At 39.1% G+C, this 15,263-nt stretch overlaps 1 protein-coding gene across 2 annotated transcripts in view; it reads right to left on the bottom strand.

The window, feature by feature from the left end:
• Nucleotides 1-6,489, bottom strand: part of Slc2a12 (solute carrier family 2 member 12) — a 52,511-nt gene extending 46,022 nt beyond the window's left edge. Inside the window, exon 1 of one of the 2 annotated variants that reach the window (XM_040283354.2) lies at nucleotides 6,183-6,489. In XM_040283354.2, the coding sequence (XP_040139288.1) occupies nucleotides 6,183-6,297 (115 nt within the window). In that variant the 5' untranslated portion in view covers nucleotides 6,298-6,489. The remainder of the gene's footprint in view (nucleotides 1-6,182) is intronic. The other variant, XM_005329777.4, reaches the window with a different exon arrangement.
• Between the last annotated feature and the right edge of the window lie 8,774 nt (nucleotides 6,490-15,263).

The raw sequence follows: 15,263 nt of genomic DNA, 5'->3' as shown, positions 1-15,263 counted from the left end.
CCTGGACTGGGTTTACGATATTGAGGTTCAGATCCCCATGCTGTCACCTACTATCAGTTCTACATGGGGTAAGTCACTTTGCTTTTCTCCAGCAGGTTTCTAGGCTGAATGGTGAAGAGTCTGAATCAGAGTGCCTATAGCTGCCAGCTAGACTTTGACAGGCCCAGCAAGGCTTTAATCTTTCTGTTCCTCTGCTCCTCACTGGTAAGACAAAGATAACGGTATTGTGTAATCTGTAGAATTGTGAGAATGAATGAGATAGAAGAATGCAAGGAAGAAGGCAGTCAGTACTTGGTAATTGGCAGCTGCTGCTGGCCTCAGTTTCCAATGGTGAGCTGGGATACACCTCATGGACTCATTTTAATAAAGATAAGAAGGAAAAAATAGTAATGAAAGCACTTGGCCCTCAGTCATTTAACAAAAGTTTGTTTAATCTGAATCCATGTGCTAAAATCTTCATAATATGAAAGTAAAACTTTGAAACAATCTGTCTTGCTGATTGCAAAGGAAATAAAATGATACCTTGTTTCCAACCTAACAATTGTGCCTTTTCACAAATTCTTGAATTTCTTTGTTTTCGAAATTGGCAGCACCAACATGATTGGACTTGCATCGTAAAAGTTTCTTCATGTGATTTTTGCCTTGTGGTTTCTACATTTTCAGTTTCTTAGTGGAAATTTTTTAAAAATCAACATTTTATTAGTGTAGGGCTGCTTTCTCATGAGACAAATTGATCTAAATTGCAGCTCTCTCCCATTCTTAAAAAGTCTTGCACCTCTGAAGCTGAGATATCATCTCAAGCAAGTTTCTAAAAGAGCTTAGCGCATAGCTCTCAACTCCAACTTCCATAAAGTGTGGAAACATTTTGTATATAATGATATAGACGTTGCTAACAGCTCCAAACTGCCAGGCAGACCTGAGTCATGCGTTGTTTGAAAAATAATTACTTCCAGGGGAATCACAACTGAACAGTTCAAAGTTAAATTAAACTAAATTTACTTAAGGAAAAAAAATATTCCTGTAAGTCAAACAAAGGACTGCATTTTCCTCCCTGATACTTAGGCAGAGTCATTGAAAAATGAGTCATTGTTCAAAAACAATAGAAACTGCTAAACTTAGATTAAGGTGATCAATTATTTTAGTCTTATTATACTTACTTAAATTGTATAGAATAATTAGTATATTGCTGATGCATAGCCATTTAGCAATACATAAATGATTGTGCTACAAGTGGAAAAAGAAAATAGTGCCAACGAGAAGAAAGAAAAAGAAAACAGAAATCACTCATATAAATCTATGATTTATTATGAAGGTTAATTGACTTCATTTCAACTGGGAAGTATTTTGAGAGGATTCCATTTCTATGATTTTAACTGAAATTGGGTCTTTTTTGAGGAAAGATAGGATGAGAAATTGTCCTGTGAGGTATGGTCAAATAGTCCCTTGGGAAGGAATCATCCAACTTCTCCTTTCTCACCATCATTCCAGGGCACCGTTTAAATTATTCAATAATGCACTCTTCTGGCAGAGATTGTTTATGAGGGGGAAAAAAATGAACTAGAAAGCTTCAACTCGGCTTAACTTAAATGTCACATAAAACCAGTTCTTGCTTATACACTCTGAGTAAATAGCTGCCGGGTCTCTTAGCAGCCAGAGCTAGCTGCATACTAGTGGAGGGTCCCTTTGGTGCTCTCAGAACTTTCTTTTAACTTTGAGGCTAAATAGTACTTGGGTTCTTTCTATTGAGAAAATGCTACCTATAAAATTATGGTTTGAAGACTAGCTATTCTTGAATGAAAAAAAAATCCCACATATCTACAGCAAGTAAAAGCTATATTTTAAAATTGGCCGATTTCATCTTTTATGTATACACATTACATTTGTTTCCTCAGGCTGTCCCACAGTGTATTCAATCTATGATGAGCTTTGTTTCTATCAGCTGGTGTCAGAACACCAAAAATTACCTCTTTGAGAATGCATAAGGATTCTACCAGTGGGCCCACCTCAGGGTCCTAGCAGCTACTCCGTTCCTGGGACCTCTGCTGCCTCTGCTACTGCTGCCCACCTGGTAGAGAGAAGGTGGTGTTGAAATTATTCAGCCACTTGGACAGAGGTTTCTGGCCATCAGAATGGACACTGGCTGCAAGAACCAGTTCAGGCATGCTGATGTGTGCCGGCTAAAGCTCTGCCTGTGCAGGTGGGCCCCAGGGCTTGGCTGGCTGTTCCTGGGCTGGCCATATCCATGTTTGCCAGGCCCTGCCAAGGCCTGTTTGCCTCCTGCTGCTGTCGTTGGGAGGGGTCTGTGGCAAGAGACAACCTCTCTGCCTCTCTGGGTGACGTGTCCTTAGAGAGCAACAAGAGCACTGCTCCTGCTGCGTGTGCCAAAAACCACCACCGGGAGTTTGCGGAGTTTTCGGTGAAACAAATCCCACCATGTTTGTTTAGTGCCTTCTCCCTTTCTGAGAGGCCCCAGAGGGGTCATTTGCTCCAGGCTCCTCGTCATGCAAAGTCTCAAATTTAGACTTTTGATGTGATTTCCAAGTTTAAATATACAGTCTTAGAGAGGTGCTGACTGGACTAAAGAGGGAGATGTTTATCTTTAAATCTGATCTCATTACCAGACATGAGAAGCTCTAGTTCTTCATAACTTGACATGGCTATAAATCCTGTCATTTTCTTGGGAATATCATGATACACACAACAACTTGTTGCCGTTACTATCAGTCACCTGTTTGTTCATTGCACATTTTTAAAGAATTAACAATTTTTTTTCACAGGTTTTGGCATTTGCGTGTTTAATATATAGAAAGCCTGGGAAAATGGGGATGACCTAACTTCTCACAAGCTCTGAGAGGCCCTGGCTCCAGGCTGGCTCTGCCCAAGTTAACTGACCTGTTGTTAGAATCCTGCTTCCCACCACCAAAGCTCTATTGTCAGGCAAGCTGGTTGGACTGACTTTCTCTTCCCTGGGGATGAGTTTGTTCCCAGAAGTCTCCTCCATCTCTCTGACAGGAAGACTTCCTCTGTGCTGGACTGAATTTAAGGAGGCCCAGTTTAAGCTAGACCTAAGATAACAGCCCTCAGTAGGAGCCAATCTACGACGATATCTAACATACGGATCATCCCTCAGCTTCCAATGGGAATTCACAGGGTGTTTGAGAACAACTGCTGAAGAGTTTCCTTCTGTTATTTCTTAAGTTCCTGACTGAGGCATCTTCTGAGAGAAAAAGTGCAGCCCTTTCAGGGGGGTCCAGGAGCCCAGTTCTGGGTATTCTAGGTTCCAGGGTGTTCTCTGAGGTGCTGAGGACTTGCACTCAAACAACAAATATTGCTCTTGGTTTTTGACTTTGGGGACAAATAGAAGAGGAAAAGGCAGTGTTAATGTGGGCAAAAGAAGACTTAAGGGAACTCTCTCTCTCTCCCTAGGAGACATCAAAGCTCTGGGCCACCAGGTCAGTTCCACATCAGCCTCTGCGTGGACTTGGGTCAATGGCCCATCATTTGGCCCCACGTTCCTTAGATGTGAGATTCTCTGGTGTGTAGTCTCTCACTTTCTCTGCATCTGCTGTCCACTCTGGGTACCAGGATTTCAAATTGAACTTGGCACTGTCCTAGAAGATCAATTAGAATAGGTCCATGAACACTGAAAATTGTGCTAACAATGTACCACTTTGAGTCAGAGCTTCTTGAAAATGAATTAAGTTCATTAACTTCTAGTCGTTGGAACAAAGCATTCTTTCCAATTAAGAGAGTTGGCCACGGAAGACCTGCCAAAATGTTTCATTATGTGTAATCGTATTAAGGCGGACTTGATGGTGGAGCTTAGGATTTTCATTTTGTTTTGTTTTTCAGTATCTCACATGATTTAATCACCTCGTCCTGGGTTATATAACTCATCCCTCTTTGTGATTGATTTTTTCCCATCTAGGAATATAGAAAAGTTGCTATCTTCAAATATAGAAATATGATGATAATTACTGAGCATATTCTATTTTTTATTGGTGTGTTATAGTTGTACATAGTGGTGGGATTCATTGTTTCATATTTGCACATGCACACAATAGAATATAATTTGGCCAATATCATCATTCCCCAGTGTTACCTCTTTCCCTCTTCTCCTTTCCTCTGTTCCCAAAAGGACAGAGCAACAGTCTCTATTTGACTCATCTCCCTTTGGTTTTCATGAACTGAGCATTTTTTTTTAAATCCTTTGAATTCCATGGGTGAAAGAAATTATGGAAAATTAACCTGCAAAGAAGCTAAGATGAGTATTTGACAAATATTATTTCATCCAACCTCAACATCTTCATTAAAGATCAATATTAAGGAATGGAGATGCTAAATGACTTGTCAAAACCGTACAGCAAGAATGCACATTCATTCATTAACACATAGATGTGTATAATTTCTTATGAGTGCCAAGAGATGTTTAAGACAAGTTAGGAAAATTTACAAAAGTAATAATAAGAGATTATGTATTCATCTCAATCTAAACTACATATAACATAGATCAAATCTGTATTCATCTGAGACTTTAGGGAAACATTTAGGCTTCTCTTCTAGATAACCGAGGTTCATTTAAAATTAAACTTGAACACCAATTTACAGCATTAATTTATCACTTGTCTACAATTGCACTTGAGGTTAAATTATGAGCATGGAGTCAATTTTTACAAGCATAAATACCCATCGCCTTCTTGGGGGATAATTACAAACTTGTACAACATCAGCTGTTAAGGTCTACCATGCTTTCAAAATCATATCAAAATTAAGTAATCAATTTTTCATGGTAACTAGCCCCTCCTGGACAGAATTACTTTTCATTTTTGTGATTTTATCACTGACCCCACTTGGCTGTCACCATCACCTGGGCTTCTTCTGTTGTCTACACTGAAGCTCAGTTTCTCTGGGATTTAGAGAAAAGAACTGTTAACTCTTTCTCTTGACCCCCATTATCCTAGCACAGATTTTTTTCTTGCCTGCTCTTAGGAACTTTGAATGAGCTAGCAAAGTCTTAGGGAAGGGACAGCTTTGTTTTAGAGAGGGTGAGGCCATTTTGAAAAATGGCCCCAGCTCTCCCTTCTAGCTTGAGTAAAAGTGGGAAAGCAAGAGGAAGCTGAGCATGGACCAAGACAAGGAAGAATGACAGTTTCTTCATTCCTGAGGAGGCGCCACTTCACCTTGGTGGGAGGGTATGTGGACTCTATAACAAAGCCAGGCAAACCCATAATATAAAAAGCGAATGTAGACTTATTCCAGGGTGATAGGCAAATGCCTTGTATCATTTAGCATTTTAGGTTACTGTTGACATTTCCATAGGTAACTGGGACTATTATACAAGGATAGAAAGAGCAGGGCTGAGGAGAGCAGTAGGAAGGAAAGAATCACTTGTCAATGATTTTATCTTATAGTACAATCAGTCTCTATTCCTTTGCAAACTAAATGAATGGGAAGAGGTGGCCAGAAGTGTGCAGTGTATTTGTGGAAATTGTCAATGTGGAAGTAAAGAAAAGCATTTGGGTTAGCAAAGACCACTTTTCGAAATTTCACCTCCCTAGGGAAAAAGTATTCCACAAACTTCAGTTTGAAAGACTAGTTTTAAAGAAAGAAGGAACAAGCTAAGTAGGGGGTTCAGGCTTGGGATAACAAGTTCAGAACAAATATGCAAGGAATTTTAAAAGAAAGTAGTGTTCATTGATTACATAACTAATAATTTTTATGAACCCCACTTTAAAAAATTGATTTTTTAAAAGGGTGCTTATAATGCTCGCTTGTTTATGTATTGTCCTTTTGCAACAATAAATGAAAAATGTATGTGTGTTTACAAGCGAAGTTGTTGACCAAACTTTTCAAAATGAAAAAGATTTATACATTGTGTTGTGTAAACACAACTGATGGAACCCATCATACCAGCAGTGGGTATGTAACTCATTATTTTTTTTTTTTAATTTTTACCAAAAAAAAATCCTAACAAGACTTCGATCCTCGCTTTACAGCTCTAGGTCATTCCGCGTCCCACCAGATACTCTCCCCGTTGTCCACGCATCCAGCGAGCTCACGCGCGCGCACACACACACACACACACACACACACACACACGCGCGCGCGCGCGCACCTACACGCACACAAACGGACAGCTCGCCCCTCTGGTCTGTCACGCGAGCCCAGCCTTCCCACTTTACCTCCCGAACAGGCAGGATGCCGGCCGCCGCTGGCTCCGTAGCTGCCATCCGTCTCCGCCTCTCTCCCCTTCTGGTTCAGCAGATTGGGGCCCTCTGTGTTTTCAACAGGTACCATGGCCACGTAGAGTTACAGCCTCTTCCTCGCCAGCAGACTACCCCGACCTCCCCCGTGGACAGGAGTGGTCACTTGTCCCATGGTAGCATGCTAAAGAAGAGTGAGGGGGAAAAAAAAAAAAAAAACTTCGGGCAAAGCCAATGTGATTTGTGACCAACTTTGTTTCTATTTCCGAAGGCTTTGCCCTTTTCGGTGACACAGGCTGTTGCTATTCCAAGCAGCCTATCACAGCCAGGGGGAGGGCCCCGTCTCCAGGGTTGTTTTTGCCTTTAGATGCGGACTTGGAAGCAAGAGGTTAAAAGACTCTGGGACTGGACTCAGACACAGTGTTTGGCCATTAGCTAGGGCTAGCTCTTGTATGCCTGCACCTTTGAAAAGAGGCAGAGAAAAGAAACAGATTTAAATGCAAGCTGAGAGTAGGGACAGAATAACTCAGATTTTATCAGTTAATCTTGCAGAAGAACAGTTTATGCAAAGACACACCAGAAGGAAAAGTGTGTCAAGTTTTCAGCAAGTCTGTTGTTACAGGAATCATAACACTTACCAACTTAAACAAAGCATAAAACGTCTTTAATATTTCAGCCTAAATTGGGTCTAGGTAAATGTCTTATTTATCTCTCTCCAAGACCTGTCCAACAAATCAAGTCTTGCTACCAATTCAGAATACATAGATTCTTTAGACTTATTATATCCTGAGATTATAACAAAGTAGCTTTTTAACGTGTAACTGTCTTTAAGAGAGGCACTAATCCTGAATCTTCTGTCAGGTTGCTTGATTACTTGGATAGGAGGATACTCCTAGTTGGGGAAGGCTGGCTGGTGGAAAAAATCCATTGTGTGGGTGTGATGGTCATATAATCTGAAACAAATCAGAGTGTGTGAAGGGAGGTTTGTTTTTCTTATTCATGCAAATATATATTAGTCTTTCAGAGCTATGATTTTTTTTTTACCTTTGGTATACATTTAGCAAATCATATTTATTGAAAATTTTATAGAGGAACCTAGGATTATTTTAGAAAATCATTCTGAATGAAAACTAAAATATACCTAATACATATGTGCCAGAAATAATGCTAAGTTCATTCAAATGATTCTTTTGAAAAAAATAAAAACTTGTGAGGCATGTGCTACTATTACTAAAGAGAAAACGGAGGCTGAGTAACTTGCCTCTTCTTGACCTTAAGAAGATGCCCTGAAGTGTGATCAATAGTCCTAGTCACTCCTTTGCACAGGGAACCAATCCATGCTTGTGTAGGCAAAAGATGACTGTCTTTGCTTACTTTCCACATTTTTACTAGATCACCACCAAGCTCTTCATTAACACCATTTTTTAAAATTCTTTCTGATCACTAGATATTTTTGTAATTTTCGTATCCTTTAGGGAATCAGACACATCTGCTGATAATGCAGAAAAACTGAAGTCCTTCTAGTGTGGCCCAGGCCTGTTCTGATTAACAGGGTAGAAGTACAAATCCCACACATCAGCTTGTCCCCACTGAACAACAACATCAACAACAACAATGCTTAGACAAGTGCTTTAATTTGTTCCTAGGGTGTGTGATGATGGTAGGAGCAGGAGTTTTTAGTCTGTGAGACACACGTATTTTTTATCAGTTCTCCATCTTCTCTTGAGTTCTATCTTCTCTCTGCTTGGAACCAGTGACCTTAGTGCTGGTATGGGGAGACAATGTTCTTGCTGTGGGTGAGTCATATAATTGCTTTGTTTCATGACCCTCAGGACCCGTGTCTTTAGCAATTTGTTGGCAAGGTGGAAGTGTTGGACTGTTTGTTATAACAATTGAGTAGGCACAAGATAAACCTGATTCCAGATTACCAAATCATGCTTAGGAGGGATTCAAAAATTCTCCTTTTGCTTCCTGTAGCTGAACTATACAGGTTCTCCATGGGTATAAATCAATCAGAAGTTAAGAGAAATAACGAATTGTGACTGACCATATCGTCCATAGGTACACCTAATTCTCTTCCTTTTCTATTATTGTTGGCCCGACAAGGGCCACTGGCTATCTCAAGCATATTTCATTCTCTTAACTCAGAGAAAAGTTTAGAGGCGGGACATTTCTTTCTTCCAAACAAAAGAGGGACATTTTCTCTAAATCCCTTCAAGACCCTATACTCCTTCCCAGAAATTTTCATACTTCTAACTTATTATAGTTACATACAGTGATTTGATTGCATCTATATTCCTTGCTAGATCAAAAGCTCCAAGAACGATGGACCAGGCCCATGTGGTTTACTGTAGCATCCCAAGTGCCTTGTACAGAAAAAAAATTATTGGTAAATATTCCTGGCTCTGTTAGGATTCATATAAGAATACTCCAAAGCTTAGTCCTGTGGCATGCTGGGTACTTTGAACAGAAAGTTTAAAAGGAAAGGCATCAGAAGCAATGTTTCTTTGACCTTCTTCTGCCCTCCTACCTCCCACCCCCCCTCATCCTCCCATAAAGCAAGTGATAGAAATCAGAATTCCTGTTCCTCAAGGTGGTGATAGAAACTAGAATTGCTTTTTTTCCAAAGTAAGCTGTAAAATCTAAAAAGGTTGCACTCTGTCCCTTTTTCCTTGAAAAGGGTCCTGCCCCACAATCAGTAGGGAGGAATACTACATGGAGAGGCCAAGAAGAATCTGGACAGGCTATGCTGTGATTCTCCACTCATTTTATTATGATGAGATCATATTCTTTTGTCCATTCATATTTTATAGGCATGTCCATTCTTCATCAAACCTAAACATAAAAATGAACAATTTTACCTGGGTCTTTGGGTCTTATTTCTGAAGTCTTATATGTCATGCAAAAGTTTGATTAAATTTATTATGCTTTTCTCTTGTTAATCTGACTTTTGTTATAGTCATGCCAGCCATTACCCTTATGATAGGGAAGGAGAAATATCTCACATTTCTACCCCTTCAGCTGACAGACTGATGCAGTGAACTTTATCATTACTAGAAAGTGAGCTCCAAGTGGACAGACACCTCTGTTTGTATGTGTGTGTTTGTGTGTGTGTGTGTGTGTGTGTGTGTGTGTGTGTGTGTGTGTGTATGTTCATCTGTTTCTTTATCCACAGTTTCTAGGACAATATCAGGGTTTTTTTTTAAATAAATGATTGCTCACAAAAGGAACTTTTAATGAACAAATAACTCTTTAGATTTTTAGTATCAAAACTCATGTGATGATTGCTAATGATATTTCGTCTTTCCTCTCTCCTTTCTGTCCACCTCTTTAAAGCACGTATCATCACCAAAAGTCACTGCAGTTGGAGCTACTACCATCATTAAAAGCTATTTCTCCACTCAAGGAACATATAATCAGCCATCAGCAGACAGCTCATTGCTCATAACCCCCCAAATTTAGCTACATACCATTTTAGCCACTGCTCATAAGCAATGCTATCAAATCCCAAAACACTCATTGTGACTTAAAATTAACAAAGCAGTGAACTAAGTGCTTTGCTTTATTAAGTAAATACTATTACCTCCTTTTGAAGAAATCAGAACTAAGAAGCTTATGAAACTGATCCAAGATCAAAAGACATTTTCTAATGTTTGATTATGAAAATTTTTAGTCACAGAGAAAAACCTAGCTGCTATAACATTTTACTGTGCTTTCCCATCTACCTACCTACTGACTCTTCTGTTTATCTATTGATCTATATTAGTTTTTATGTATTTTAAAGCAAACTGGAATACTTAGCATTAACTAGAGATCAATATTTGTTTAGATTTATGTACTTTGGAGGGGGCAAGTTTTACCTAAAATGCAGAGCACAAATCCTCAGTTTACCATTAGATGTGTTCAGAAAGCACACATACATGTACCATCCAAATCCCTCTTACATTACAGAACTTGACTGTTATCCCAGAAAGTTCTTCATGTCTCCTGTGTCAATTTTACTAACCTCTAGAAGTGACCAAATATTCTAATTGTTTTCTACATAAATTGCCTTTCCCTGTTTTAAAGTTTCATGCAATAGAACTGTTGAGTAATTACTCTTGGGTAAGACTTCTTTCATGGAGCGTGATTTCAGATTCATCATGTTTTTGTGTATACTGGTACCTTATTCTGTCTATTGCTAAATGATATTCCATAGGTGAATATACCAAAGTTAAGCCTTTCTCCTACTAATGGGTGCCTGGACTGTTCTACCTCAGCTATTATAAATAAAGCTGCTTATGAGCATTCTTGTGCAAATCTTTTTGATGAACATAATATTTCAAAGCACAGCAGTCCAAGTCTGTTTGGTTCCAACCCTACATGCTTTCCATTACACCCTGCTGCTTCTCTGCAGTGCACTATATTTGTGTGGAATGCATCTCCTGAGGTTTTATTCCAGAAGTGACGGGTTCACAGTGCAAACACAAATGGGTAAATCTGATACTTAGGTAAATAAACAAAATAGTCAGATACAAATTCAATTCTGTGTTAGCTATATTCCAATAAAATACCAGAATATGATTGAATAATATGTATTTTTTTCATCTATCTATGCTATTTAAATTACTCTCTAAAGGTTTTTAATGTGACATTTTTTCCTATATTTCAAATGGTGCCAATCATAATATAATGATTAAAGTTCCTAAAATTCTAAAATAAACTGAAACTTGTTGGCACATGCCTGTAATCCCAGATATGTAGAAGGCTGAGGCAAGGGAACCATGAGGCCAGCCCGGACAATTTAGCAAGGCCCTGTCTCAAAGATGAGAAATTATATCCCATCTATGTATGATATATCAAAGTGCATACATGCATTCTACTGTCATGTATAACTAATTTAAAAAATTTTTTTAAATTTTAAAAATAAAAATAAAAAGAGGGATGTAACTCAGTGATAGAGGAACCCAGATTCAATCCCCAGTACCAAAACAAACAAATAAATAAATAAATCACAGTTAAATTCTTTTTATGCCCATTGGATGTAATATTTTATGTCATTAAGTGAGAGATTTGTAGAAATGTGATAAAGTGTTATTTCTATTATTTTAAGTAGAAAAACCATTGGAAAATTACATACTCAATGCTATCAAAACATTTTAAAATATATATGTATATTGTTTGAGTCTGGAAGGGAATTTGGAAAAATTGAAAATAATTGATACATTGGGGTGGCAAATCATATGTAAAAATACTCAGTTATAAAATGTTTGCTTGCTGAGGGTATAGCTCAATGAGAGAGCACTGCCTAGTATGTGCAAGGCCCTGGGTTCAGATTTCCAACACCACACACATACCAAAAAAGTTTCTTAATATTTTTATAATAGTGTATGTATAATAACATAAACCTAAATAAAAGCTTTCCATATTTAGGGCTGACAAGTAAATGGGTCATTTGCATCTTCAGATGGCACTGTTATTTATAAAACATTTTTTCTAAAATATCTTAAAGAAGGGGCAGCTTTTCCTTATTTGCACAAAGATGCATTTGGGTGACTACCAGCGTTGTTCAAATATAATCTCTCTTGAAATCACATCAGAATCTTATATATTAATTTGGCCTGTGTCTGCTTTTATAGTACTTAGTTATATAAAATGAATATCCTTCTCCCTTTGACTAGCTATGTTTTTCAAATAAATAATTTCTAGTTTAAAGACTCTCCTCAGTGCTCTTTCCATGTGCTTGGGTGGAGGGCATCCACAAAATGTCACTCACTGATTGACTCTTCCCTTGAGGTCAACCTTCCTTTTTATACCATGATGGAAAGGTTGTTAATTACCTGTGATCATAGGCAGCCCTGGTTGGCTTGAGGGGTCTGGTCCTCTTTCATTACAGGTGTCTTCTTATTGGCTAGTCAATGAGGAAGGCACTACATGGAAAATGACTATTTTCCAAAAATAAATGACTTGGAAAAACTTGAGGAAATTTAAGGAGTAGAAAGTTCCTAAGGAGAAATATCATGTTCAGCTTCTTAAGACCAACTCATCAAATTTCATCACTTGCATACATATGAGAGATTTTAGTGGATTTTCATCTTCCCTTCGCCCAGCTGAAGGACCTTCCTGTTCTGTGATCGCCCTCTGTATGGAAGAATCTGTCTCCTAAGTAGATGATGGAAAGGCCTTTTCTCACACCTTCTGTAGGGGCAAAAGGTAAGTTACCTTTCCATACCCATCATGAGGATCACAGTGGGCAGAACTATAATAAAATGCAGGTTAACAAGAGAAAAGCAAATTTAATCAAAATTCTGCATGATGGGGACCCTTCAGAAATGAAGAGCCTGTGCATACTCATGCTTAGTTTGGATGAAGCATGGACAACAGTGTAGAAATGTGATTGGACAAGAGTGTGATCTAATGGTAATGAAATGAGTGAACCCAGCAAGGCCTGTCTGTTCAGATTCCTCCTGGTCTCTCTGTGTAACATTCCTTCTTCCCTGATATGGGCCAGGCCACCTCTGGAATGAGAATCTTCAAGGGAGATGGGAAAAGAGAGAGTATGACCTTTCTAGATTTATGGCTTGCTTTGGAGATGAGCAGTTCTAGTTCCTATGATGTCCCTTGAAGAAGAAGAATTCTGGTTTCTGAGATTTACTTCAGGGAAGAAAGAACAGGAGGAGATAGAAGTCCACAGACCTTACTTCTTAGGCCTTCATTTTAAAGTAATCAACATACCAAAGCTGTTTTCTGAGCCTATACACTTTATATTTAAGACGAGGCTTGCCAGGTAGGTCATATACCTTGAATTTTATATCCAAAGCTGCTGACACAAAGTAGCAGTACCTACAGGCCCCATCTGGTAAGGATGGTGTCAGTGCATTAAGCCAAAAAGTTGTATTCAGAGTTACTAGATATGTGCCCAGAGGTGGCTGGACTAGCTCAGGACAGGACTGGAGTCACTCTTGTCAAATTTCCTCTGTGTCATGTGACATAGACAGGGCAATGGAGTATTCAGCCACTGACTTAGAATCAGTGAAGTTGGAAAAATATTTCCTTTTGGTTTATTACTGAGGTTACAGACACTTTGGTATATAGGTAAGCTCTTGTAGCTCTTCTGGTATAAGAAGGACATCCAGGAATTCTTCCACAGTGCCAGATGTATTGCACATATTTCACACTATTGTTCCTGTGGCCCAAAGATGAAAAGTCACAGGGCTAGAGGATGTCCCTTCATGTTAACCAGTCCTATGGCTGTCTCCTAGGGCCACAGAGGAAGGACTTGTAAGGAGGCAGGTTGGGTTTTTTTACTCTTTCAATAGAAAGTAATGTCACACACACACAAAAAGAAACATTGTTTTATGAAAAGAAAATAAAAATGTATACATACAATCACTGCATATGGTGGTGCACATGTGTAACCCCAGCAACTCAGGAGGCTGAGGCAGCCTCAGCAACTTAAGCAAGGCCCTAACCAATTTAGGGAGATCTTGTCTCAAACTAAAAAATAAAAAGGGCTTGGGATGTGGCTCAGTGGTTGTGTCCCTGGATTCAATACCTAGTACCAGGAAAAAAATGAAAAGGGTACATAGCCCAAAAAATAGAGGTAAAGAAGTATTACAGAGGTATATTAGACAATTCCAGATTATGCAATGTTTGTCATAATTGGCAGGGTTTTTTACATTTTTAATTTATCTAAATAATTTTTCACTTTCATACTTAATTTTGTATTATTATTTATAAGATAGGAACCCTCAATTTTATAAATTTTAGGCACTACAGTACTTGGATCTGCCCCAATTTTACATTGAAAATACATTATAGAAGAATACATTATTGAAAATATAGTTCTTTCCAGATGACCATGCTAACTAAAAAACCTCACTTGTTCCCATGCATACTTCCACTGCCTAAATTCAGGCCACCTCCAGACCTTCCCCAAAGACAGCTCCAAAAGCCTCTGGGGGCTCCTTGCCTACAGTCTTGCTCCCAGAAGCTCATCTTCCATATTGCAACCAAGATGTTTTTTCTCCCCTGAATTCTAGATTGTTAAGTGGTTTCCAGTTGTTTTGAACCTTTCTTAAGCTTCCAATTGTTCTTAGAATTGGCCAAAATACCTGAATGAGGCTTAAAATGGCCTTCACAATCTGGTATGAGCTGGCTCCTACAGACTCACTTCTTGCCACTTCTGATTTGAGCTCTGAGATCTGGTCTCATTCTGGACTATATGATGGATCAGCAATCACTGCCTCCTTGACATGGTTCCCTTCTGGATGCCTTTGTCTCACTTCTTACTATGGTTCCCTTCCACCTCTCACAATGCAACTAAATAAACCACGAGTAGATGGTTCATGTTCAGGGTACCTACAGGGTAGTTCAGGACACTTTCCCTCTCTTTTATTTTTATTTTGAAACATGGTCTTACTAAGTTTCCAAGGCTGACCTTGAACCTGCAATCTTCCTGCCTCAGCTTCCCAAGTTTTTGGAATTATAGACATGCGCCATCATACCTGGCTAGGGTCTCCTCTTTCAGATCCTTTCTCTCTGAATTAAGTTAGAAAAAAAGATTCTATCAGTCAGAGCTCAGTGCAGGAACTTTAAGCAGGAAGGAATTTAACACAGGTCATTTGGTGCTTCTAATATCATTGGAAGGGTTGAAAGATCAGGTTCCAACCATGCAGAAATGACTCATCAGAATAATACCAAGCTGAATCACCAGCTGAGCTTCTACAACTAAGCCGCCTAATGGAGCAATGTTTTGCTTTAATCCAGGCACTGAATTATTTCTGCCCCCAGAACTGAATTCTCCAGGGAGGTTTAGATGCTGGATGCTGCCTCAGGGAAACCTCATGTCTGCCTGGCCCTGGGAAGGAACACAAACAGGCAAAGACAGCAGCTTCTCCATCATATCCATCTTCATGAAGATGCATCTAACTGGTATCCAGAGCACTATAGCAAGGATGTCTGGGAAATGTTGTTTTCTGTTCTCTCCAGTTGGAGGGAGATAGAATGTTAGGTAAAGAGGGCCACTCCATTGTGTACACCACGAGGGGGAATGTTTGGCTAGTCAGAGTCAGACCAAAG

This window comes from Ictidomys tridecemlineatus, chromosome 8 (genome assembly GCF_052094955.1).
Source record: "Ictidomys tridecemlineatus isolate mIctTri1 chromosome 8, mIctTri1.hap1, whole genome shotgun sequence".
NCBI classification, from domain to species: Eukaryota; Metazoa; Chordata; class Mammalia; order Rodentia; family Sciuridae; genus Ictidomys; species Ictidomys tridecemlineatus.
This window is presented reverse-complemented; position numbering and strand designations above follow the sequence as displayed.